At 58.5% G+C, this 26,600-nt stretch overlaps 2 protein-coding genes across 4 annotated transcripts in view; both read right to left on the reverse strand.

The window, feature by feature from the left end:
- Window positions 1-1,454: 1,454 nt before the first annotated feature.
- Window positions 1,455-20,318, reverse strand: LOC144725067 (acetyl-coenzyme A synthetase, cytoplasmic-like). Of its 2 annotated transcripts, none has more exons than XM_078604523.1 (18): window positions 20,109-20,318; window positions 19,336-19,562; window positions 17,647-17,738; window positions 13,185-13,288; window positions 12,621-12,693; window positions 9,595-9,670; window positions 8,849-8,930; window positions 8,163-8,300; window positions 7,623-7,793; window positions 6,872-7,005; window positions 6,237-6,369; window positions 5,360-5,416; window positions 5,089-5,169; window positions 4,873-4,981; window positions 4,515-4,583; window positions 3,725-3,901; window positions 2,755-2,829; window positions 1,455-2,560 (listed from the first exon to the last, which is right to left on the reverse strand). In XM_078604523.1, exons 1-18 carry the CDS (start codon window positions 20,316-20,318, stop codon window positions 2,433-2,435), a joined length of 2,136 nt encoding a protein of 711 aa, XP_078460649.1. In that variant the 3' UTR covers window positions 1,455-2,432. The 2 variants fall into 2 exon arrangements, with proteins under 2 accessions (XP_078460649.1, XP_078460648.1); XM_078604522.1 differs by having other exon boundaries at window positions 19,336-19,534; window positions 20,109-20,241.
- A 3,491-nt stretch (window positions 20,319-23,809) lies between these two features.
- The window catches only part of CD109 (CD109 molecule), a 39,161-nt gene continuing 36,370 nt past the window's right edge, over window positions 23,810-26,600 (reverse strand). For both annotated transcript variants that reach the window (XM_078604524.1, XM_078604526.1), the window contains 2 exons: window positions 25,957-26,059; window positions 23,810-25,490 (listed from right to left, as the gene is read on the reverse strand). In XM_078604524.1, coding sequence (XP_078460650.1) covers window positions 25,309-25,490; window positions 25,957-26,059 — 285 coding nt within the window. In that variant the 3' untranslated portion in view covers window positions 23,810-25,308. The remainder of the gene's footprint in view (window positions 25,491-25,956; window positions 26,060-26,600) is intronic.

Here is a 26,600-nt window from a genome sequence, read left to right on the forward strand (position 1 = left end):
AGCCCACAAAGCGCTCTCTTTGTTCATCACGGCCGCCCAGCACAGGGCCCAAAGGCACCAAATGCCAAGGGGCCAGCAGTTGTGGTAGACGAGTTCACACGACTATTGCATTCAGAAAAGTTGCGTAAGATTTTGGAAAATAGACGATGAGATGGAATTCCAAAGTGGTGCGAGGGATGGAGCAGGAGCGGTGTGACGTGCAGTGTGGCGAGTGCGTCAGTTGTTGTGGTCTACCGTGTGGTGAGTGAGTGGTGTGTGGTTGTGGCCTGCAGGGTTGGTGGTTGTACACGTTGAGATGAATTCAACAACAGCCCGATAGTCCTCGACATGAGAGGAGGGATCGGTGAAGTTCACCTGGACCAGTCATCGTGGTAATTGTGAGAGAAGAGCGAGTGAGCGAGTGACCGGGTAAAGTGGCGAGTGCCCGGCACTGGGATCGTGCGGCACGCGCGCGGAGTGACGCGCGGACACCGTTTCCACATCGGCGTCGATTCCACTCTCGCGCCGCGGCGCTTTTGTCGCGAGCTCCCAGCGACGCATAAAGCCGGGGTCACATTCTCCCCCCCACCCCGCGGTGGAAACGATCCCCTCGGGGGGGGGGGGTGGTGGTGGTGGCCGTGGCCAAAGTAGAAGCGACAGAGTTAGCCCAGTGCTGCCGGCTAAATTGAGGGCGACATCGCGGCCACTAAAATAGGGGCCCCCCGTCTGTTCCCTCCGGCATCGAGACTAAACTGGGTGGTGGAGGCGTGATGTCTCGCGTGCACCGGTTCCACGCCACCTCCCCATCCAAATCTGCCACTCTTCCAAACACTTAAATGGGAGTACTGTTTACGGTTGGCGATCGTCGCCCCCTCCTGCGTGACCTTGGCAGGACCCTCCTGGCAAGAGTCGTGAGCCTCGGTGGGGCTTTCCTGGGTCGAGTGCGATGAGAATCACGACGTTTGTTCGATCCTCCCACCTTGTCCGACGATTAACATCGACTGTGTCGTGCGCCCCTCTGACCCCCTGACCCCCTGACCCTGGCCCACCGGAGGTCAGCCGCCGCAGGGCGCGAGCCGCAGCGCCGGCCGTGCCTCTCGCCGTGCCTCTCCCCGTGCCTCTCCCCTCTCTGTCTCTCTGTCTCTCTCTCTGTCTCTCTCTCTGTCTCTCTCTCTGTCTCTCTCTCTGTCTCTCTCTGTCTCTATCGCAGAGCCGCCACCCAGGAACAAGAGTAGCACATGCAGTGCAACCATCCCGAGCAACATTCGGTGTCAAATATAAACTCCGGACCAGCGCTCCGATGGGTTCTCTGGTTATACGGCTCCGTCTCGTTCGGCACGACGTTCCGTCGTCTCGCTCCGAATAAAAAGCTCCCAGTGCGGCGATCGAAACGTCGGACTTGACGTCGAGCACCGCGCGGCACGACCCGAAACACCGTCGCAGCGCTCCGCAGCAGCACAACCGCAAAAAAACCGTCAGGTTCTCATCGAGATCGTTTATTCAATTGTTTTCACGCCGGGTCATGCTGCGGATGCCCTTTGGGTGGCTTCAGTTTCAGTGACGCCGCCGGCATGGACGTGGTGAAGTCGCGCGCTGAGCTCCACCACTGTGGCACGAGGACTCCACCCCGCTCGTCCAGGAAGCGCTACTGCTGCTGCTGCCGCTGCTGCCGCCGCTGCCGCTTGCTCCAACTTCCTTTCCCACCCCGTACTCCGGCTTTCCGCGTTCGCCGGACTCTCACACTCCACGTCCCAGACTATCTCTGTGATCTGTGTGTCTCTGTGTATCTCTGTGTGTCTCTGTGTGTCTCTGTGTTCTCTGTGTGTCTCTGTGCTCTGTGTGTCTCTGTGTGTCTCTGTGTGTCTCCGTGCGTCTCTGTGTGTCTCTCTGTGTGTCTCTGTGTGTCTCTGTGTGTCGCTGTGTTCTCTGTGTGTCTCTGTGCTCTGTGTGTCTCTGTGTGTCTCTGTGTGTCTCCGTGCGTCTCTGTGTGTCTCTCTGTGTGTCTCTGTGTGTCTCTGTGTGTCGCTGTGTTCTCTGTGTGTCTCTGTGCTCTGTGTGTCTCTGTGTGTCTCTGTGTGTCTCCGTGCGTCTCTGTGTGTCTCTCTGTGTGTCTCTGTGTGTCTCTGTGTGTCGCTGTGCTCTGTGTGTCTCTCTGTGTGTCTCTGTGTGTCTCTGGGCGGTGTCTCTGTGTGTCTCTGTGTGTCTCTGTGTGTTTCTGTGTGTTTCTGTGCTCTGTGTCGCTCTGTGTGTCTCTGTGCTCTGTGTGTCTCTGTGTCTCTCTGTGTGTCTCTGTGCTGTGTCTCTCCGTGTGTCTCTGTGTGTCTCTGTGTGTGTCTCTGTGTGTATCTGTGTGTCTCTGTGAGTCTCTGTGCTCTGTGTGTCTCTGTGTCTCTGTGTGTCTGTGTCTCTCTGTGTGTCTCTGTGTGTCTCTGTGTGGTGTCTCCACGCTGGCTCTAGTGGCCGTTGACGCAGCGCGAGCTGTAGAGCAGCTGCACCACCGCTGGGTCCGCCAACGTCGACAAATCCCCAAAGTCCGAGTCGTCCTGCGCGATCTTGCGCAGCAAACGTCTCATGATCTTCCCTGTGGGGAAGATTTATTCAACGGGGGAGGGAGGGGGAGGTGGGGAGGGGTCAACGCTCAAACTCGTCTCGAGCCGAAATAATCCAGCGGTGCCTTTTGTTGCAGCTTGTCGACGAGAGCCGAGAACGAGGGGGGAGACGCGAGGTGCACGCGCACTCGAGTCAGCGGGAGAGACGTTTCCCGCCGCGCGTTACCTGAGCGCGTTTTCGGCAGCGACGGCGCGCTCTGGATGAAGTCGGGCGTGGCGATCGGACCGATTCTTTCTCTCACTGCAACACAAACGCGGCGGTCAGACGCTCGCTCGGGCGACACTGCCATGTGGACGTGACGACGTTCCCAAGCGGGCCCAGCGTGACGACGCCTCCAGCAACAGCGGAGACCATCGATCTCGCTGCCATCTCGCTCAACTCTCCATCCCTCTCCGTCTCCCTCCGTCTCTCTCATCTCTCTCCCTCTGGTCTCCATCTCTATTTATATCGTCTCGCTTTCTCTCTCTCTTCCGATTTGTATCCCAACGCCACCTTGTGGCGGCCGGGTTTCAGCCGTGATCCCAGATTTGAGATGAGACGGGAACCCAGGCCATCAGCGCTGCCGCGACCACGTCACACCATTTGCGTTTTGACGCAGCCAAACGTAAACAAGGCTGACTGCCGATGAGACCCAGATTGCCGAAACCCATCCAGAGTATGCGAGCTTAAACACATTCCGTTTGATAATACAGGACTGGAAAGCGAATTGGTCAAGGGATTTCAAAAATTGGTATTTACACGTGGAGACGCAGAGTGGAGCTGCGTCTGTATCGGCTTTATTTCGACTGTTTTCAGCGATGGGAGGAAACCAGAGAGCCCATGCGGAGCGTGGAAAACAAACAAACTCCACACGGAAAGGCACCCGAGTTGGGAATGGAACCCAGGCGCTTCTTGTCACTGCGTTCCTCTCGAGCTCCCTGTGAGTGGCTCTTAGCGGAGTCAGCGTCTCTCTCGGGGAGGGGAGGGTTTGTCGTGCTCCCCCGACGACGACGACGACACCGTGCACGCGTGCCGGAGCGGGTGACCAGGGCGAACAAGTGACTGTCGGTCGTGCGACGTCACCCACGTGTTGACATCTAATTACGAACCAACCGGACTCAGGGTCGGCGGGTGGGGGGGTCGGTGGGTGGGGCACCTCGCTTCTTGAGCTCGGCGGCGAGGCTCGGGTTGAGCTCCAGGCCGCGGTTGAGCGTCACGAAGCAGTAGAGGCTCTCGCCCTTGAGCGCGTGCGGACGCCCCACCACGGCCGCCTCGGCCACGGCGCCGTGGGACAGCAGCGCCGACTCCACCTCCGCCGTGCTCAGCAGGTGGCCTGGGAGGGCACGGGGCACGCTCAACGGGGGGGGGGGCGGGGGGCCGACGTGCGATCCCGAGGGGTCGTCCGGGGCACGAGATGAAGCTTCCAGTCGGAGCGATCGCCCGGCCGTGGCGATCGCTCCGCAGCTGCGATCAAGCGGCTACTGGGTGGAGGTCTCCCCAGACAATTGCCATCGATCGACGGCCCGCAGAAGTGGACACCGTAGAGTTGCCTCTGAGATCGCTTCCAAGTGGCCACCGGTCCACGCAGTAAAGGGCGGCACGTTCGCGCCTGCCCCGCGATAGAGGCTCATGCCGGCAAAAGCCACATCTTAATTTTGGAATTCAGCTCTGGCCTCTGAGCCACGGGACCACCTCCTCTGGGAAGTGTTTTCTTTGTTTAGGAAGCTCGAGAGCAGCCCGGCTCGTATCTGAGAGGCGACTCGCCGAGCGTTTTTAACTTTCGTCAAAACAACCGCTCACGCCGAAACTCCTCGCGGCTAACGTAGTGAGCGGCCGTGCGATGTCCGAGCCGCAGGGAGAACGCTGAGGAGGCGCCCGCCGGAGCGAGGAGCTCAGCCGATCGTTTGCAGCGGAAGGTAACGGCGACCACGACTCGGCACGCTCACCGGACACGTTCAACATGTCGTCTGTGCGGCCAGTGATCCAGTAATATCCGTCTTTATCCCTCCTGCAGCCTGCAATCCACACACAAAGACAAAGATCCCACGCAAAACCTTAACAAACCCGTTGGGGCAAGTGCGAGCACCTACGAAGTCCTGCACGGCACATCGAGGGGGTGGGTGGCCAGCACCGCGTCTCTTCAGCGCCGATGTTCACGCACAGCGAGAGGGACTCATTGGAAGGCCGAGGGGATGCGCAGGACCGATTCCGATGTTTGCCACTCGTATCGGCCGCGGTGCGGAACCCAAATCGGAGCGGCGGGTTTTTGTATCGCGGCGCGCCGTCGACGGCCGCGTCACGCACCGTCCCCCGTCGCGTAGTAGCCGGGGAACTTCCCGAAGTACGTCGCCTCCAGCCGCTCGTGGTCGCCGAACAGCGTGCGCAGGATCCCGGGCCACGGCCGCTTGAACACCTGCGGGGAGACGCACGCGCGCGCTGTGTGTCCGCCGCCACCGCCGGACGAACGCCCGCCCGCCCCGCGCGGCCGGCGCCTCGTCGCGCCGACGGGGGTCGCCTCACCAGGAAGCCCTCGGCCTCGCCCGCCAGCTCCTCCCCGCGCTCGTCCAGGATCGCCGGCTCCACGCCGAAGAACGGCAGCGTCTGGACGGGACGCGGACGCCGCCGGGACACGGCGGCGTCGTCGCAGGGTAGCGGAGGGCACGGGAAGGGGGTGGGGAGCGGAGGGGACAGAGGCGGGGGGCGGAGATGAAGCGCGAGCGTCGTGACGCGACGTCGCGACCGCGGTGATGCGGGTGCCGTGTCCGCGCGTCGCCGTCCCCGCGATGCTCACCGCGGAGCCCGGCTTGAGTGGCGTGGCGCCCGGGAGCGGCGTCAGCACGTGCCCTCCCTGCAGACGCACGCAGGGGACGTCCGGTCAGGAGAGGGATTCCAAGGGATTCGATTTTACAGAGATGCAGCGTTGACATCGGCCTCGTGCGCAGGATCGTGGCATCGCGAGGCCGCGAGAGACGGCAGTGGATTTGGGAGGCCTTCATCCAGCGGCGGATCGATCGCAGCTGCTGTCAAGGGTGATGACGGCGGTGGCGGGTCACGCGCCGCAGTGCCACGGGGCCGTGGCGGAGGCGTCTCGACCGGCCGTGCGACGGTGTAACCGGCACCGTCGCCACCGACAGCAACTTTGAGACGGAGTTTTAAATCCCTATTGCTGAGCAGAGGCTCAAAACGCCACGCGGTCAGCACCAAACAGCACTGTTAGAGTTGTAATTGGTAACAGTTCACCCGGGTTTTTCAATTGAGCAATGTTACTGTAAAGGGCTGGGAGAGAGGCGACGAAGGGAGGACGGAATTCCACAGTGCAGCAGTGCAAGGGAAGAAGCAGCAAGAGCAGTGTGGTGACCTGCAGTGTGGTGAGTGGGTGGTGAGTGGGTGGGTGGTGAGTGAGTGAGTGGTGAGTGAGTGAGTAAGTGGTGAGTGGGTGGGTGATGAGTGGGTGGTGAGTGGGTGGTGAGTGGGTGGTGAGTGAGTGGTGAGTGGGTGGGGGAGTGAGTAAGTAGTTGTGACCTGCAGTGTGGTGAGTGAATGGCTGAATGGTGAGTGGGTGGTGAGTGAGTGGTGAGTGGGTGGTGAGTGAATGGCTGAGTGGTGAGTGGGTGGTGAGTGAGTGGTGAATGGGTGGTGGCTGAGTGAGTGCGGCGGCGCGAGCGTACGGTCTCCGTCTGCCAGAACGTGTCGACGATGGGGCAGCGGCCGCCTCCGACGACGCCGTGGAGCCAGCGCCAGGCCTCGGGGTTGATGGGCTCCCCGACGGTGCCCAGCACTCGCAGGGAGCTGCGGCTGTGTCTGTCTCGCGAGAGAGGCGGGGTGGGGGTGGGGGGCCGCTCCGAAAACCACCTCGCGCAGTGACACGGCGCTGAGGAGAGGGCGGAGAGTGCTCGGTGATGTGCCCAAGGAACGCCGCCGCCGCGGAGACGGAGTGACGAAATCAGGCCGTGTGCAGGTGCCGGTAGATTGGAACGTCGCAAGAGCGCTAGTGAGGACTTCGCACAAGATTAGGGTTATGGTGAGCGGAGAGGGTTATGAGGTGAGGTTAGGAGATAGCGTTAGAAGGATTCGGTGAATCCTTGAGAATTCTGGATATTTTTGGGGAATTGCTTGAAAGTGCTGCAAGGAAAATCGTAAAATCAACAACTTTCCGCACAAGGTTGAAAGTGGCGCTGCTAACAAGATCATGGTTGTGGCGATGGTGATGACGATGATGGATGATGATGATTATAACGAAGATGATGATGCAGGAAATGGATGCTGCTGCTGCTGCCAATGGCGGCGACGGAGCGCGACCCACTTGAGCACAAAGGCGTCTCCGTGCTTCATGAGGAGCCGGATGGCGGTGGGCGCCGTGTAGAATTTGCTCACCGCGTACTTCTCTACCGTCTGCCAGAACCGCCCCGCGTCCGGGAACGTCGGGATGCCTTCGAACTGCAGGGCAACACGGCGGCGGCGCTCGCGTTAATCTCCGCCGCATCCCCGACACACCGACCCGGGCCCAACCCGCTGAGCGTCGATGCATGATGAACTTCTTTCGCACCGTATGTAGCCAACCATGGCTCATCAGGGGTGCGAACTGAGGCTTCGTGAGATCAGCTGTGCGTTCTGGCCGATCTTGTCACAAGCACGGCACGTGCACACGAGGTCCCCCTCTGGCCGTGCGGACAGCCGGGGCAGTTTCCGTTAGCGAGCACCTCTTAAAGGTTGTGGAGCGGCGCACGAGGGGCTGGTGTGACCAGCACCACGCCCGGCCGCCTTTGTCTCCCTAAATGCTGCTATTATAACACCACGGTTATTACTTAGTCGACCTTGGGGAGGTTCAGGACCGGTTCTGATTTGTGCGCTAACTGCCGTGCCACCGACGTAGCGGCGCCAGCGTAACTTCCTCCGCAACTAAAAGCACCGCCTGGCATCTCGCAAGGCGGTGCTTTTAGTCTCGTTCAGGGGACCCCCGGTGGCAGCTGTCCCTGTGCGACGCTAGGCGAATGCAGCGCCGTCTCGAGCAAAGGACCAATGAAGCGGGAGGGCAGGGAGGTGGGGAGTCGAACCAGCACGCTCGTGACGCCGTTGGCCAGGGGTCCGTAGACGATGTAGGAGTGGCCGGTGATCCAGCCGATGTCGGCCGTGCACCAGTACACGTCCTGCGGCCGAATGTCGAACACGAGCTTGTGCGTGGTGGCCACGAAGAGCAGGTAGCCCGCGGTGGTGTGGAGCACCCCCTGCGGAAGACGTCGCGACGACGTCACCGGGATCCTTACGGTTCGAGGACACGCTTCCAACCGGCGCAAGCAATATTTAACCAGCGTAGCAGCGCAGGAAGACGCACCAATTCGACCCGCAGAAACGGATATCGCTGAGCTACCCCTGAGACCCCTTCAAGTGACCTCTGTTCCACACAGCAGGAGCAGCACTTGCCAACAGGGCTCAACAATGCCCAGCGGCCAGCAACAAAAGCACGATTGAAGGTTTAATCGATAAGAGTTCACCGGTTTCTTGAATTAAGCAAGCAAATAAGACATTGAGGAAGCTGCGTGACCGCGACGTGTGGGCCCGAGTTTCACCGCGAAACCCGGCGCGTGGGGCACCACCTTGGGCTTGCCGGTGGAGCCGCTGGTGTAGAGGACGAAGAGCGGGTCTTCGGCGTCGCACCACGCGGGCTCGCACGCGGCGCTCACCCCGCGCATCAGCTCGTGCCACCAGCTGTCCCGTCCGCTCGTCCACGGCACCTGGGTGAGGCAGCACGGAACCCCGCGCCCCGTCACGATCGCCCGTCGTCTTCCTCGCCCCGTTAGTTCGTCGGTGAAGGAGGCGGCGGCTGTTGAACTGCCGCGCTGGCCCCTCATTGTCTACGCGCTCAAACCCCGGTCGATTTCAATTGACGCGCGTCCGATTTACGCATCCGCAAGATCACCTTCCCCCTCCTGCTTTAGGCGCAGCCAGAGTGAATTCGCTGTAACCATGACGACTCTACGCTCACTGGTCACGGCATTCATTTTCCAGCACATTGCCGGAGCGCGAGGCTATCACGTAGGGTGTGACGTCCGCAGTCGTTGCGCAGAAGGAGGCGACGTTGCCATGTGGCTTTACCCAAATTCGGCCATTTACGAGTACAGGTGGTATTCTGTTGAACTTGGACGATGATGCCAACACGAGATCGGGGTTGATGCACCCGCAACATCAACCGGGGTGGTAGCGACGCGAAGTCTGCCGCCGCGTGTGTGGAGCGTGGCGTGAGCGTGAGCACGTCGGCGGCCCAGCGGGGCGGCGAGCTCACCACGGGGGCCTCGCTCGCCACTCCGCTCTGCTGCTCGCCGAGCCTCCTCACCACGATGCAGTGCTCCACCTTCACGTCGTCCCTGCGAGCCCACAGAGAGACGCCGACTCCGCTTAAAGCCACTAACATGGAGCCCACAGAGGGACCCAGTGACAAGAAGATCCTGGGTTCGATTCCCAACTCGGGAGCCTTGCGGTGTGGAATCTGCACGCTCTCCTCCTGCTCTGCATGGGTTCTCTGGCTTCCTCCCACAGCTCACATACAGTGTGACATCCCAATGTGTGACATCCCAATGTTAACAATTATCCTGCAAATTTCTGAAAACTTGGCAGGAGCCAGTCGAAAGAGAGCCTTGAGACGCAGTAAGGTTTTTCCGGGTAAAGAAACACACATTAATTAATAAATAAGCACACGGGAGCCCTCGGTTCTGGTGATGCCGCGGCGGCGGAGCCAACCGTGACCCAGCGAGGTTCACCGGCGGTGGCGGCACGGAGCGCCGAGAGCCCCAAGTAGGTGCCGGATCCACGGATGACGTATCGGGCGCGTCGGATAACATCTCAAATTCACATATGAACAAATATAGCGAGCTAATTCACATAAAAAAGCTCATTCATATCTCGCCTCCACATTGCCTGCATCTCTCTCATCCAGTTCCGTCCGCCACTCGTCTACGCTGGGCTCATCTCACGCCACCTCTCCTCTGCCTGTCATGGGAGCAGCGTCAGAGCGCCGCACGCGCCACTCACTCCTCCGCGTTCTTCTTCAAGGCCTCGTCTACGATCTCTTTCAGGTTGATCGACTTGTCCCCGCGCTGGAATCCATCTGGATGCACGCACACACACACACATGCAAAGATCCCTCGTATAGCCGCGAACAGACGCTTTGGGCAAGTGCTGTTAGCGAGCACCTATGAAGGCCGGCACGGTACACGAGGAGGTGGGTGGCCAGCACCACGCTCGGCTGCTTTTGTCTCCCCGGTGCTGATGTTTTGCACTGCGTCAGGTACTGTACTCCCTTAAAGGCTGAGTCAACCTAGAGGAGGCCCAAGACAGGTTTAGGTATTTGTCATAAGCGGGAGTCGCGGGTCACCTTGGTTCTCATCGCGGCATGCTAATCACTGCGCCACCACTCCCCACACACACACACACAACAACCGCCATTCGCCACTAAGTGGCGGTGTCGTCACCACGACGCTTGTGCCAGGCTACGTGTACTTTAAGGCCACGTGAAGTATCCAACGCCCGCTGGCAGGAGGTCACGGGCAGAGGCGTAGCTAGGGGGGGGCAGGGGGGTACATCTGTCCCCGGGCGCCAAGGTAAAGGGGCGCCAAAATGAGGCTTACAATGTTACATTATAACTTATTGCGGCGGGCGCGGCAGCCCGAAACTGCTGCACAAATCTACACCTCAACCTAAAAGTTTATATATCCCGCCACACACAGCCTACATGTCATGTAATTACATTTTGGTACGCGCGCCTATTAAGAACTTACATGGAAGAACGTCCCAAACAACAGACAGGCGCAGTCTTTCAGCCTTAGTCACTGGCCTGTTTTTTGGTGGCAGAAACTACGACGGCCTGAAACACGCTGGAGTGCACGATCAGAAGCTGTTAAAGCTATCTATGAAGGACTGGATGAACTAGTAGGGCTGTTAGACAAATTATCGGAGGACGTAACTATGATGCCTCAAACCAGAAGTGATGCAGAACAGTTACAGGCATGCGTATTAAATTTTAACTTAATAGTTTTATTACATTTCTGGAATGTCATTCTTGGAAAAATTGATCGTGTTCAGAAGCGGTTACAGGATCCTACTATGAATTTCAAGGAAGCAGCAACTGATCTTTAATCTTTGGAGCATGCATTTGTCAAGCTTCGTGATGATTTGAGCCAAGTTGCTGTAGAAAACGCCAAAACAAGATGCACAGCCTGGGGGATCGATGTGGACAGAAGAAGATGCCAGGAGAACTGGCAAGAGATGCAGGACTTTCAGCAGAAGAAGAAATTGTGCGCGTTATGAAGAGCGTATTTTATCGACTTCAACTGGAGATGTCAACACGGTTTTTACGACTAAAAGACCTGAACACAAAATTTGGATTTCTGCTGGACGTCAAAACTCTTCTATCCGACACAGATGTCGATGCAATTCGTCGAAATTGCACAGATTTTGGAAATGTCTATTACATCGACATCAATGGCCACGAACTTTTCACAGAAATTGGAGATTGCAAAATGCTGCTCAGTAACCGGAATGAAGTTCTACCAGAAACCCCTTTGGATCTTCTTGTTTTTATTGTGTTTTATGGAGACGACATATTTCCGAATTTGCGAATTTCACTGCAAATGTTATTAACATTAGTAGTTTCAATTGCAAGCTGTGAGCGGTCGTTCAGCTTCAATGGGATAAGATCGTGTCAGCGATCTTGCTCTTCTTAGCGTTGAAAGAGAAACATTGGAAAAAACAGATTTTGATTACGTGATTGACCAGTTTGCGACAGTGAAATCAAGAAAAAATGTTCTTTTGTAGAATGTCAACCAGTCTACGACAGTGACTGAGTGAGCCATGTAATATAATTTCTATAAATTTGCTTCTTTAAATACAATGTTTCATTAAAATTTAAATTGTTATTCCTTATTCGATGTAATAGGAAAATGTGATTAAACGGGAGGGGCGCCAATTTTATAGTTTGTCCCCGGGCGCAAAATATCCTAGCTACGCCTCTGGTCACGGGACAGACCCAGGTGCCATGGGTTGACTTGAGCTAACTGGCCGATGCACCATACACCACACATGCACACACACACGTACACACGCACACATCCGACGATGCACATTCGCCAATGATGGCCTTGGAGCTCATCACTCGCGACGCCACGGGGGAGTCTCCTTGCTCGTTTCGTGATCTCAGCAGGCCCAGCAGCAGCAGCAGCAGCGGCGGTGGCAGCAGCAGCAGCGGCAGCGCCGCCGCTGCCGCCTGGCCCACCGCATCGTAGTTCTTGGCTCCCCGCGGCAAACGCTGCTGGAGCCGTTCTGCGTGCGCTCATCAAAACCTCTCCGTTTCCGTTCCTCGTTTTAATTCTCGCAGCAGTCTCTGGGCAACCGCTCACCACCCTGGGCGCGTGCTAATTACCGGAAAACTCGCGAAGGCGAGAAGCCAGAGTGGATGAATTGCATTTCCACCGCCCGAAGGTCGGGTCGGAGTTACGAGGGCGCGCGAGCGCGAGTATAAATACCCCCGCGGGAATCCACGAGACGTCGGCCAGAGCGAGCGGATCACTCGGGCACCTGTCGCCCTGATCGTGTTGACGCAGAGCGGCCGCCTCCTGTCATCTTACAAACAGGGCCCCGGGGTGGGGGGGGGGAGCGCAGGGCCTCTGCTCCGTGACCCCCCCGGTCGCAGCCTCGGCCCTCCCGCCGGGCGCGTGCCGGCGACGCCGGGCGAGGCGACGTCCGGCACGCGGTGGCCGGGCGGCAGAGCGAGCGGCTCGAGGTCGCGAGGTCGCGAGGTCACGAGGTCGCGAGCGGCTCGAGGTCGCAAGGTCGCGAGGTCACATCCTGGTTGGGGGGTAGACTCAGCCCGTCATCATCTCTCCAGGGACAATGATATGAATACCACGTTGTGAGGAAATCAGCACTGGTCGTCCTACGGACAGACCAGCCCCTGCCATAGGCACGAGGAATTTCCACCACCGGCTCAGGACATCCCTTTGAGCGGCATCTCTACGCCGTGCGTGCGACGTGCGAGTGGAGCCGTGGGCCCGGGGACTCACCGGCCGTGATCAGGAGGCGGCACTGCGAGTCCGCGATGCGGTCGTGGAGAGCGTCCGCGGAGAACCCCGCGAACTTCGCACAGACGACACGGAAACCCAAAACAGAGACATCGTCGTCTGTCGCTCGCTAGAGCGCACGTCCACCGCATGGCCCTCTCACACACGGTGTCACCACTGCACCCGCCGTGGCCCAGCGAGTGGTGTGTGAGTGGTGTGTGAGTGTGGTGAGTGTGGTGAGTGAGTGTGGTGAGTGAGTGTGGTGAGTGAGTGTGGTGAGTGAGTGTGGTGAGTGTGGTGAGTGAGTGTGGTGAGTGAGTGCGGTGAGTGTGGTGAGTGAGTGTGGTGAGTGTGGTGAGTGTGGTGAGGGAGTGAGTGAGTGTGGTGAGTGTGGTGAGTGAATGTGGTGAGTGTGGTGAGTGAGTGAGTGTGGTGAGTGAGTGTGTTGAGTGTGGTGAGTGTGGTGAGTGAGTGTGGAGAGTGTGGTAAGTGAGTGTGGTGAGTGTGGTGAGTGAGTGTGGTGAGTGAGTGTGGTGAGTGGCCGTGGCGATGGGTGGGATAACAAACCACGACGGAGTGCACGGCGCCCAGCCTGGCGCAGGCGAGCATGGCCACCACCAACTCCAGCACCATGGGGAGGTACACGGCCACTCGGTCGCCCTTCCGCACGCCTGGAGCAGCGCACAGCAGTGGAACAGCGCACAGCAGTGGAACAGCGCACAACAGTGGAACAGCGCACAACAGTGGAACAGCGCACAACAGTGGAACAGCGCACAGCAGTGGAACAGCGCACAACAGTGGAACAGCGCACAGCAGTGGAACAGCGCACAACAGTGGAACAGCGCACAGCAGTGGAACAGCGCACAGCAGTGGAGCAGCGCACAACAGTGGAACAGCGCACAGCAGTGGAACAGCGCACATCAGTGGAACAGCGCACAGCAGTGGAGCAGCGCACAGCAGTGGAACAGCGCACATCAGTGGAACAGCGCACAGCAGTGGAACAGCGCACATCAGTGGAACAGCACACATCAGTGGAACAGCGCACATCAGTGGAACAGCGCACAGCAGTGGAACAGCACACATCAGTGGAACAGCACACATCAGTGGAACAGCGCACAGCAGTGGAGCAGCGCACATCAGTGGAACAGCGCACAGCAGTGGAACAGCGCACAGCAGTGGAACAGCGCACAGCAGTGGAACAGCGCACAGCAGTGGAACAGCGCACATCAGTGGAACAGCACACATCAGTGGAACAGCGCACAGCAGTGGAGCAGCGCACATCAGTGGAACAGCGCACAGCAGTGGAACAGCGCACATCAGTGGAACAGCACACATCAGTGGAGCAGCGCACATCAGTGGAACAGCGCACAGCAGTGGAGCAGCGCACATCAGTGGAACAGCGCACAGCAGTGGAACAGCGCACATCAGTGGAACAGCGCACAGCAGTGGAGCAGCGCACATCAGTGGAACAGCGCACAGCAGTGGAGCAGCGCACATCAGTGGAACAGCACACATCAGTGGAACAGCACACATCAGTGGAACAGCGCACAGCAGTGGAGCAGCGCACATCAGTGGAGCAGCGCACAGCAGTGGAGCAGCGCACAGCAGTGGAGCAGCGCACAGCAGTGGAGCAGCGCACAGCAGTGGAACAGCGCACAGCAGTGGAGCAGCGCACAGCAGTGGAACAGCGCACAGCAGTGGAGCAGCGCACAGCAGTGGAGCAGCGCACATCAGTGGAGCAGCGAACATCAGTGGAGCAGCGCACAGCAGTGGAACAGCGCACAGCAGTGAAGCAGCGCACAGCAGTGGAGCAGCGCACATCAGTGGAGCAGCGCACAGCAGTGGAGCAGCGCACAGCAGTGGAGCAGCGCACAGCAGTGGAGCAGCGCACATCAGTGGAGCAGCGCACAGCAGTGGAGCAGCGCACAGCAGTGGAGCAGCGCACAGCAGTGGAGCAGCGCACAGCAGTGGAACAGCGCACAGCAGTGGAAAAGCGCACAGCAGTGGAACAGCGCACAGCAGTGGAACAGCGCACAGCAGTGGAACAGCGCACAGCAGTGGAACAGCGCACAGCAGTGGAGCAGCGCACATCAGTGGAGCAGCGCACATCAGTGGAGCAGCGCACAGCAGTGGAGCAGCGCACAGCAGTGGAGCAGCGCACATCAGTGGAGCAGCGCACATCAGTGGAGCAGCGCACAGCAGTGGAACAGCGCACAGCAGTGGAGCAGCGCACATCAGTGGAGCAGCGCACAGCAGTGGAACAGCGCACATCAGTGGAGCAGCGCACATCAGTGGAGCAGCGCACATCAGTGGAGCAGCGCACATCAGTGGAGCAGCACACATCAGTGGAGCAGCGCACATCAGTGGAACAGCACACATCAGTGGAGCAGCGCACATCAGTGGAACAGCGCACAGCAGTGGAGCAGCGCACATCAGTGGAACAGCGCACAGCAGTGGAACAGCGCACATCAGTGGAACAGCGCACAGCAGTGGAGCAGCGCACATCAGTGGAACAGCGCACAGCAGTGGAGCAGCGCACATCAGTGGAACAGCGCACATCAGTGGAACAGCGCACAGCAATGGAACAGCGCACATCAGTGGAACAGCACACATCAGTGGAACAGCGCACATCAGTGGAACAGCGCACAGCAGTGGAACAGCACACATCAGTGGAACAGCACACATCAGTGGAACAGCGCACAGCAGTGGAGCAGCGCACATCAGTGGAACAGCGCACAGCAGTGGAACAGCGCACAGCAGTGGAACAGCGCACAGCAGTGGAACAGCGCACAGCAGTGGAACAGCGCACATCAGTGGAACAGCACACATCAGTGGAACAGCGCACAGCAGTGGAGCAGCGCACATCAGTGGAACAGCGCACAGCAGTGGAACAGCGCACATCAGTGGAACAGCACACATCAGTGGAGCAGCGCACATCAGTGGAACAGCGCACAGCAGTGGAGCAGCGCACATCAGTGGAACAGCGCACAGCAGTGGAACAGCGCACATCAGTGGAACAGCGCACAGCAGTGGAGCAGCGCACATCAGTGGAACAGCGCACAGCAGTGGAGCAGCGCACATCAGTGGAACAGCACACATCAGTGGAACAGCACACATCAGTGGAACAGCGCACAGCAGTGGAGCAGCGCACATCAGTGGAGCAGCGCACAGCAGTGGAGCAGCGCACAGCAGTGGAGCAGCGCACAGCAGTGGAGCAGCGCACAGCAGTGGAACAGCGCACAGCAGTGGAGCAGCGCACAGCAGTGGAACAGCGCACAGCAGTGGAGCAGCGCACAGCAGTGGAGCAGCGCACATCAGTGGAGCAGCGCACATCAGTGGAGCAGCGCACAGCAGTGGAACAGCGCACAGCAGTGAAGCAGCGCACAGCAGTGGAGCAGCGCACATCAGTGGAGCAGCGCACAGCAGTGGAGCAGCGCACAGCAGTGGAGCAGCGCACAGCAGTGGAGCAGCGCACATCAGTGGAGCAGCGCACAGCAGTGGAACAGCGCACAGCAGTGGAGCAGCGCACAGCAGTGGAGCAGCGCACAGCAGTGGAACAGCGCACAGCAGTGGAACAGCGCACAGCAGTGGAACAGCGCACAGCAGTGGAACAGCGCACAGCAGTGGAACAGCGCACAGCAGTGGAACAGCGCACAGCAGTGGAGCAGCGCACATCAGTGGAGCAGCGCACATCAGTGGAGCAGCTCACAGCAGTGGAGCAGCGCACAGCAGTGGAGCAGCGCACATCAGTGGAGCAGCGCACATCAGTGGAGCAGCGCACAGCAGTGGAACAGCGCACAGCAGTGGAGCAGCGCACATCAGTGGAGCAGCGCACAGCAGTGGAACAGCGCACATCAGTGGAGCAGCGCACATCAGTGGAGCAGCGCACATCAGTGGAGCAGCGCACATCAGTGGAGCAGCACACATCAGTGGAGCAGCGCACATCAGTGGAGCAGCGCACATCAGTGGAGCAGCACACATCAGTGGAACAGCGCACAGCAGTGGAGCAGCGCACATCAGTGGAGCAGCGCACAGCAGTGGAACAGCGCACATCAGTGGAGCAGCGCACATCAGTGGAGCAGCGCACAGCAGTGGAGCAGCGCACATCAGTGGAGCAGCGCACATCAGTGGAGCAGCGCACATCAGTGGAGCAGCACACATCAGTGGAGCAGCGCACATCAGTGGAGCAGCGCACATCAGTGGAGCAGCGCACATCAGTGGAGCAGCGCACATCAGTGGAGCAGCGCACATCAGTGGAGCAGCGCACATCAGTGGAGCAGCACACATCAGTGGAGCAGCGCACATCAGTGGAGCAGCGCACATCAGTGGAGCAGCGCACATCAGTGGAGCAGCGCACATCAGTGGAGCAGCGCACAGCAGTGGAACAGCGCACAGCAGTGGAGCAGCGCACATCAGTGGAGCAGCGCACAGCAGTGGAACAGCGCACATCAGTGGAACAGCGCACATCAGTGGAGCAGCGCACATCAGTGGAGCAGCGCACATCAGTGGAGCAGCGCACAGCAGTGGAACAGCGCACATCAGTGGAGCAGCGCACATCAGTGGAGCAGCGCACAGCAGTGGAACAGCGCACATCAGTGGAGCAGCGCACAGCAGTGGAGCAGCGCACATCAGTGGAGCAGCGCACATCAGTGGAGCAGCGCACATCAGTGGAACAGCGCACAGCAGTGGAGCAGCGCACATCAGTGGAGCAGCGCACATCAGTGGAACAGCGCACAGCAGTGGAGCAGCGCACATCAGTGGAGCAGCGCACATCAGTGGAGCAGCGCACAGCAGTGGAACAGCGCACATCAGTGGAGCAGCGCACAGCAGTGGAGCACTGGCACGCGATACCGCTCACCGCAGCGGCACGCTCCGTATAAACACCGTCTCGTAGCAGCGCACCCTTCACCAGAGCACCGAGAGTTGCTCTCCATTGACCCAAACGAAGTCATCGATCAATGCCGCAGTGCGGTGCGAGAGCTGCGATGCCGAAATGAACAAATCGAGGAGCGCCGCTCCGACAGGTTACCTTTGGCAAGTAGGACGTTGGAAAACTTGCAGACCTCGGCGAGGAGTTCGGCGTAGGTGATCTGTGAACTCTCATCAGGGCGATTGCCTTCCCTGAAAGACACGCGCGGAGCTTCGAGTGGGCCTCGAGTCGGCCCCGTGCTCAGTCAGCGAGGCCACGAGCAGTGCCGGATTATTATCCCAGTAGCACGTGTAGCAGCTGTGTAACTACGTGTAGCAGCTGCTACACGTGTAGCAGCTGCTACACGTAGTTACACATATAGTAGCTACACGTGTAGTAGCTACATATGTAGTAGCTACGGGCCCCGCACTTTCAAGGGCCCCGCGCTAAATGCTTTCAAGCTATCAATTCCGGTTCAGTGATTCTGCACTTGCTCTATTACCATAGTACTATACTGCCTTCAACTTTTATGAACGGCTGGGCGTTTAAGGTTATCGATTTGTCGTATTATCTGGCTGTATAGCAAATGCAAAAATACAATTACTTTACTGTGCAAGTAAAACAATTGTGTTTTAATATTCATGGTATTTATTTATTTAGGGCCCCTTTATAACAACAAATGCTCCAGGCCCCGCACTCGCGTCATCCGGCACTGGCCGCGAGATCGGCGCTGCCAAGCCCGACGCGGCCCTAAAACGCCGCCATTCCACGCAGCGCGGCATGACGTGCCGGCCGGCTCCTCACTCCACGTGCCGCTGGGAACTTCTCTCCCAAACTGAATTCGTACGAATACTCAAGAAGCGCCCCGGCACATGGAGCGAAGCGTCGGACGCTGTGCCGAACATCACGCGGCACGACCTGGAAACGCATCGTAGAGCTGGGCACCGCAACTACTTACTGGACGGTTTGCACCTCAGGCGACACATGCTACTCGTGTCCACCACGAGCAGTGTCCACCCCAGGCAGACTCTAACCGTAGGCAGTGTCCACCGCGGGGAGAACTCTTGGTGTCGCTATTAGACAAACTACTGATGTATTGTCATGCTCGGTGAAAGCTCCACATCACGTTGGGGCCTTTGCCTCTTCCTACCAACCAATATTCGAGGTTAAACGCCCCACGGGGTGCCCCAGTTTGAAAAGCTGCCGCGGCGACCTCGCTGTCGCCTTCGTATCGAGATCCCATCGAGACCTGGAGCCGACGGCGCCGTGTCTGGGAGGGACATCAATTGTAGCGACAGCAGCTGGCAAGGCTGGGGTACAAAGAGGATCCGTTTGGCTGGCAACGCTGCTGAAGGTTAAAATGAACAACAATAAACAGGTAAACAGGAGGTCGCGACTGCGGGCCCACGTGGGCAGTGCGGGACCAACCACCGCACCACGACGCGCCGTGAGCTTCACTCGCAGTGGACATTAACCCCCCCCCCCCACCCCTGATGTCACTCGCAAGAGTTGGCCATCGTGTACCGGTGTCAGGGGCCCGCTGAAATTTGCCTTATTCTAAAACCGCGCCGCAAATCGCTCAATTATACTCACGGCAGCAGCAGCAGTATCAATCATGGCCCTCTACTGCCAGCACACTCATGCCCCAGGGCTCACCCCTTGCAACTGAGACTCTAGCCCCGGCCTCTTGACTTCTCTCTCACCTCGTTCAACAGAACGGCACCGACGGAACAACACAAACATCGACATCGCCCTGCGCCGTGCCGAGAACGCGACGTCCGGGCGACCTCGGGCGGTGCGTCCGCGTACCAGTAGAAGGCCACGCGGTCCCCGAGTCCCTTCTGCAGCACGTTCCTGTCCAGGAGGTTGTAGCAGACGTTCGTCAGCCCCCCGGCGAACCACTCGACGAACACGCGGCCGCGCCGCACGTCGAAGTTGTAGCTGAGGACGTCCTCCTGCGGCGGCCATCGCTCCCAGTGGAACTCCCTCGCGATCTCCTTCCAAAACTCTGGCGCAGACGGTGAGCAAATCACCACCTTCAGCAGGCGGTGGGGAGTCATCGTCCGCGATACAGCATCAAGCGCATAATAATAGGTGTTACCCTTTCTGGCAATAAAACAATTGCGTTAAGATGTCAAAACACCAAACTGAAACCTTGTGCAAGAAATCTTGTCTGCATTAACCACATAGACTTGTGGTGAACATGCAAACAAAACTAAAAATACGCTCTGGTAGTATATGATGCATTGTCTTTGAAACTGATTGGTCCACACCAGAGGCAGCTTGAGGGTGAGTGGGTGAGCGAGGGTGAGTGGGTCGGTGAGCGAGGGTGAGTGGGTGGGTGAGCGAGGGTGAGTGGGTGGGTGAGCGAGGGTGAGTGGGTGGGTGAGCGAGCGAGGGTGAGTGGGTGGGTGAGCGAGGGTGGGTGGGTGAGCGAGGGTGAGTGGGTGGGTGAGTGGGTGGGTGAGCGAGGGTGAGTGGGTGGGTGAGCGAGGGTGGGTGGGTGTGTGAGGGTGAGTGGGTGGGTGAGCGAGGGTGAGTGGGTGGGTGGGTGAGCGGCTCGCCGTCGTCCAGTCCGTTACCTCCCGCACTCGGCTGTTGGATGGACCTCGCGTACATCTCGGCGTAGTGCCCCAGGCTGCGCACGTGGGCGCCTCGAGACAGCTCGGTGGGGGGGGGGCACCACCTCGTCCGGGTCCATGGTCTGTGTGTGATGGGGGGGGGGCACCACCTCGTCCGGGTCCATGGTCTGTGTGTGATGGGGGGGGGGGCACCACCTCGTCCGGGTCCATGGTCTGTGTGTGATGGGGGGGGGGCACCACCTCGTCCGGGTCCATGGTCTGTGTGTGATGGGGGGGGCACCACCACCGGGGAGAGCAGCACGAGGAGGATCACCGCGAGACGCGCCACGCGGTCGCTAATAACCGGCAGCACCTCCTCGGTCCCCCCACCCCGCTACGGGGGCACGGGGGGTGGGGGGGTATGTGGGGTTATGGCGAGTGGCCACTGGGGTAGCCCTCCACGGCGTCACGCGGTTGGTATCGCGCGCGTGGCGCCACCAGTCAACGATCAAGCCCCCCCCCAACTCGGTAATCATTAGCGCGCCCTGCCAATAACGAGCAGGAGGGCAGCTGCGATCGGACGAGATGTGCAACCAACCCGCCCACCGCGCCCTGCCCGCAGATTTTCGCACACGCACACACACACACACGCGCACATACATGCACACACACACGCGCACATACATGCGCACACATGCGCACACACGCACACACACATACACGCGCGCACACATACATGCGCACATGCGCACGCGCGCATGCGCACACACAAACGCACATATATGCGCACACACACACACGCGCACACGCACGCAGTGTAAATATCGCAGGTCGAGCAGCGCTGGGCTCTTTGCAGTGGTTGTGAACTTACTGGTGGAGGGGGGGGGGGTCCCTCAGAGGTCAGAGTGCTGAGCTGGCCCCGCTGAGGTCCTGGCTTCGCATCTGGAGTTCAGCCACTGCCTGCTCTCTGTGACGACACTGCTGCCTTCTCAGCGCGGTCACCACCAGTGACTCAGTTTCACGTCGAGCTTCCTCGACTCTCACAGATGCGCAGCCTCACGTCGAGACCCACTGGCTGGGACTGCAACTCTTGCTTAGACTTCGAGACTCATGCCTACCGGAACATAGACCTGCATTCATGACAAACATCCCTCGTGTAGCCTTTAACAGACCGCTGGGGCAAGTGCTGTTCGCGATCGCCTATGAAGGCCGTCACACGACGGAAGGGAACGTGGCTAACACCACATTCAGCTGCCCTTGTGTCCCGAGCGCTGATGTCTACACGACCCAGGTACTCATTGCAAGCCGAGTCGACCTAGGAAAGTCCCAGGACCGGAGCAGATATTCGCCAATGATATTGGTCGTGAGGGTGAAATGAGACTCGGCTCACGAAGCCACCGCTCCCCACTGAGACTTCTACGGGCTACCGGAGACTCAGAGGTGGAGTTGTGATTAACTCGGGTTCAAGGCTTGTGGTGGGTCAACCAGGACTGCAAAAAACAAACATCACGTTAAAATGTGTTCTGCACTTAATTCCAGCGGTGAAAGTGTAAGAGATCCGTGTGACCGTCATTCGATGAACAATACTCTCATTGCAGAGCGCGTGGCAAAGTGCTCCGCCCTTACCCTGTGGACCAGAGGCCATTTTAAAGGGGTCTCAGAAGTAGATATATGGTATCCGCTTCTGTGGACCACTCTCCAATACGAGATCCAAATAGGAATCGTTCTTTGACACAACACAGACAGTACAATTGGGAATACACGGATACATTTTTGACAAACATTGGGAAGTATAAAAATGTATTAATGTAAGAAATAACGATTTTGCAGTGGTTGCACTGTGAGCTAAATGAGTAAGTGACAAGTGTTGTTTGTGCGCAAGATGTGGGCCGACATTGAAAGCAGATGTTCAAACAAGCGCACACGTTGCGACATCACATCGCTACGTAACGCGATCTCCGCACGGACACAGCGAGTCGCAGCAGCGAGCCTCTCTGCGCGTAGACATTCACACGTGGGTAGAGTTGTCACAACACCGGCTCGTTGTTCCATCGTCAGCCTGTTGCACACACACAAACACACGTGCCCAGGCGTCTTCAGCCGTGGCAGGTGGCTCCAGCTTGAGGAGGTTGCAAAGTCTGCCTCGCGGTTTTCACAGCCTCGGGTGTCGCGAGCAGATGAATTAACTCATCGAGAGAATAGTGGCACTGGCAATCGGGTTCGTCATCACTCACGAAGAGACCAATAGGACTCGCACATGCACCAATACGACTCGGCACTCTCGTACAGAGGTCCCCAGACTTGCGCAGAGCCCCACCGAGAACGTGAAATGTGGCTTCATCGTGAGCGCTTCCTCCAGGAGACGGGCACACGCTGCTTGCCAGGAGAAACGTTCTGGTGGAGGGCAGCACTGGCACGGAATCATCGCCACCATCACAACGCGGCCCATATTCCTCGAGACTCATGGACTCAGAGACCCCAGCCATGGTGTGTCTACACCACCACAAGTTACCTCGCTTAGAATTATCCACGAGTTCTACCTGCGTGTTACACCCCCCGCCCCCCGCCCTCGCCGAGACTGGGAACCCCTGAGGTGGAGCTTTACGCTGGAGCTCTGGGTTGGGGGATCGAGTCAGTTTCCACGAAGATGTCGACACGGGTTCGGTGTGGGCCATGGCGCAGACTCCGCTTGGATCCTCGCTGTGCGCGAGGCAGGCCACGCGCTTTGGCCCAGCCCTGGGGAGCCACGCGGCACAGCGAGCGCGGCGTTCTGGAGATGCCCTCCGGACAGCAGCAGCAGCAAGACGTTTCAAAGTGCAGCGACCCACTTTAGACGGGAACACAGCAGCTCCTTGTCTTATCTTATCGCGATGTATATACAGTAGGCCCGTTACCATCCACCAGTGTAAATACACTGGTGGATGGTAAAGGCGCTCTCCATGTCTTTCACCATACTTCGCTACGCTGGTCAGGGCCGTGTTGAAGCGTTTGCCACCGAGGTGAACCATGGCCGGGAGTTGAACTCGGGTCACCGTGCACCAACCACTGCGCCCCCTCTCTTCCTCGTGGGATTTAATTCACAAAAACAAACTTTTGGCCCAATTGCACCATCGGTGGGAACAGAGTACAGTGCAAGAATGCGATTTGCTGTACTGTACCGACCTCTGCTGCCCAGCAGAGCCCCATCGCGTCAGCATGGTCAGGTGCAGCTGCGCAATGGCTCGCTAATAGCACTGCTGGTGGAAGGGCCGCCACTAGCAGGAGCTCTACAGAGCCGTTGTAGGGCGCATCAGGTCGACTTTGTTATGCTGGCCAGACGTGTTGGAAGGAGGTGAGAGTGCCCAAAGTCAACCCCACCACACGTGACCCGCTGCTCGGATGATCGGCTGGACGGAGGGACAGAGAGGAGGGGTTTAAGAAACCTTCCCCCACCGTTCCGACTGCCGCGATGGGAGATCGACCGGAGCCGACGGCGCGGTGGGTCGCGGCTCGAGCGAGCAGATCCCGCGGCGCGCTGGGTCGCGGCGGTGACTGCGACGCGTGGCGACGCGACCCATTCTAGCAGCAACGCCGACCCCAGTCGATGCATTTTTCTCTGGCAAATATGAAATACAGTACTCGTGTTTTGGGTCTTTAGGAGTGGCGTCGAGAGGGGGGGGGCGATCACCCAGGGGGGGTAGTTTGTGTGCAGCACCCACACAGACAGAGAATGTGAATCACGGTCGTTTCAAATAAATTTATTGACGTCCAGTGCACAGTCCCAGCTCTCCGTGTAAAAACGACAATAAAAGTGGAGAGAATAACGCGAGGAATTTGTCAAAAAACGTACAACTCCAAAGGTGCTTGGAGACGAGAAGTCGCCACAAACAACCCTTGCTCACTAACCCACGCGTGCTCAGAGCTAGAATTCTCCGTGTTTGTTACTAAGAGGCTGAGAATACCCAGTATCTGACAATCGTAACAATTCTGTGAAGATTAAAAACGCAACGGACTCTGCAGCCCAAAGCGAGGGTACATTCAGGAATCGTTTGCGGCGATGAGCGGAGAGGGGACGACACCCAGAGAGGGAACATTCACCGCGGTGCTGCCCGCACACAAACTCATCACGTGCTACCGTGCAGCAGCATTGCTCTGGCAAGAAAAAATGCAGAGGTCTAAAACATTATTTTATTTATGAAATCGAGACTCAGAAGGGCTACCCAACACCGCCACAGAAGTGTCTATACAACATGCATTTATCATGTACAGGGATCCACTGTTTAGATAGCGGGCTCTTGCCAATAACTTCTGGCACCCCAGCGGCATTTGTTTGACAAGTGCGGCCTGCTGATGAGACCCAGGTGGTCAAACGGTCTGGAGTGTGCTCGCCAAAATAAATTGCTGCTGGATAATATTGAATGAACGTTTCACGGTTTCACGTGAATGGGTTGGCCAACACGCACCTTACGGAGGGCCGTGGCGGCACTCAGCGGAAGCAAAAGCCAAGCAAAGCTTCGGGCCCCCAAGGAGGTCAAGAGCCTTGGAGTCACGCAAATAGAGATGCACTAAGCTTGACACATACAGATGACAACTAAATGACTCATCATCATTATCTCGAACTTGTATGGAGCCTGGTAATTAACACATTTCTATGTTCTCACTGAATCCGTGTCTTTCGTCACACCAGGAGTGTTGAAGTTGGAAGTGGGGGAGGGGGAGGGGTCACCTACCCCCTCCAATATAATTTCTGCCAGTACCACCACAGACGTGCTGGGGCCAACAGCTCGTCCAGTAAAGCCGGACAGGCAGCACAAAGGCGGCAGCGCCAGTCACAGGACACTCAACACCGGCATCACGAAATCAGAACGCCAAAACCCACAGCAACAAAAAAACACAGCGGACATCGTCAACACGCACACAGTCGCCACGCAGATGTGGGGGAGGGGGAACCGACCGATCACTCGACAATGTAAAACTTCTGAGAGACAGCCGCATGGCTTGCTCCCCGGGCCCAGGTGCCAAGCACCTCTTACGCTCACCACTCGCTCGCAAACCGCCCGGAAAGTCTCGTACAAAATTGTGGGGAAACGAGGACCCCACGCGCGGACCGGCACGGCGAGCACGCGGCAAAGCACAGCGGCGTTCGGCTCCCCACGGACCGAGCGGAGCAGGCCACGCGGTCCCCCCCCTCCGTCGCCGTCAGCTGGCGGGCAGCGCCAGCGCGAGGGGGAGGAGGAGGGCGCTAGTCCAGGAGGAAGACGGAGAACAGGACGGCGAGGAGGGAGGCGGCGGAGAGGGCGGCAGTGCGGGCGCCGCCGCCGCCCGCCAGCTTCTCGTTGCAGCGCTTGCAGTTGGCGCCGCACAGCTCGCACACGGAGACGGACGCCAGGTAGCCGGAGGAGTAGGAGCGCTCGGTCCTCCGCCCTGCACGGCGCACAGAGAACCCCCCCGTGTAGGCGGAGGAGGAGGAGGCGCTCCCACCGTAGTGTGGGTGCTGTTCTAAAGAAGGGGCTACTCAGACCGGCACGGCGCACAAGGAGTGGTGTGGCCGGCACCACCCCCGGCTGGCAAACCGCCAGTTGCCACGGCTGGGTTTGTAGGAGGGTACAAAAAGCTGTGCCGCCGAATGCAGCGAGGACACCGCGACCGTGGGTGGCCACGTTCGAGTACACGGAGGAGGAACAAAGGGAGACCATGGGTGAGGGGGACCGATGTCGTTCAGAGTGACGTTGAACAAGTGCGAGTATCTGAAGCAACAGCTGGGAGAGAAGAGAAAGATGGAGGGACTTCTTCTTGGTGCCGTCGCCGTTCTCTAACTGCTGGGGAGGTTCGTGGGGACCGAGTGGGTACCGCTGGAATATGTCGATGCGCGAGCTCGATGGAAACTCACGTGGCTCGTAGTAGTCGGTGATGGACACCTGCGCCTCCTGCGCACTGCCGACCGTCTGCACGCGAGTGCTCCGGATGGTGACGCACACGGACGTCCCGTTCAGCTGCAGTGGGAACGCAAAAACAGGAGCATCGGGTCAGACGCGCACGGACGCACAGCAGACAAGCAGCTCAGAAAATCACACACCAGACAAAGCCGGCCATTGGCACGAGGCGCAGTACACATACGAGATGACTCACGTCTACAACTGACAGCACAGAGGTGTAGAATGTCACAACACAAGACAGTTCAGTTCGTGACAAAGATCCCCCGTATAGCCTTAACAGACTGCTGGGGCAAGTGCCGTCAGCGAGCACCTACGGTGCCGGAGGGGGTGAGTGGCCAGCACCACGCCCGGCCGTCTTGGACCCCACCCAGTGCTGATGTTCAAACTGCACCAGCTACATAATTCATATGAAGGCCGAGTTAACCCATGGGAGACCCAGGACCGGCTTGGATATGCGTTGCCGATATTAGCCGTGAATGGGCATCTAACGGGGTCCATAGCAGCGTGCCATGCACACGGCAGTGCCGATTTCTTAAACAGCGGTGTACATACTTGCCAGTAACGTGCACCTCTTAAATCGTGACAAATGCCACCAAGT

This window comes from Lampetra planeri, chromosome 22 (genome assembly GCF_965212315.1).
Source record: "Lampetra planeri chromosome 22, kcLamPlan1.2.h2, whole genome shotgun sequence".
NCBI classification, from domain to species: domain Eukaryota; kingdom Metazoa; phylum Chordata; class Hyperoartia; order Petromyzontiformes; family Petromyzontidae; genus Lampetra; species Lampetra planeri.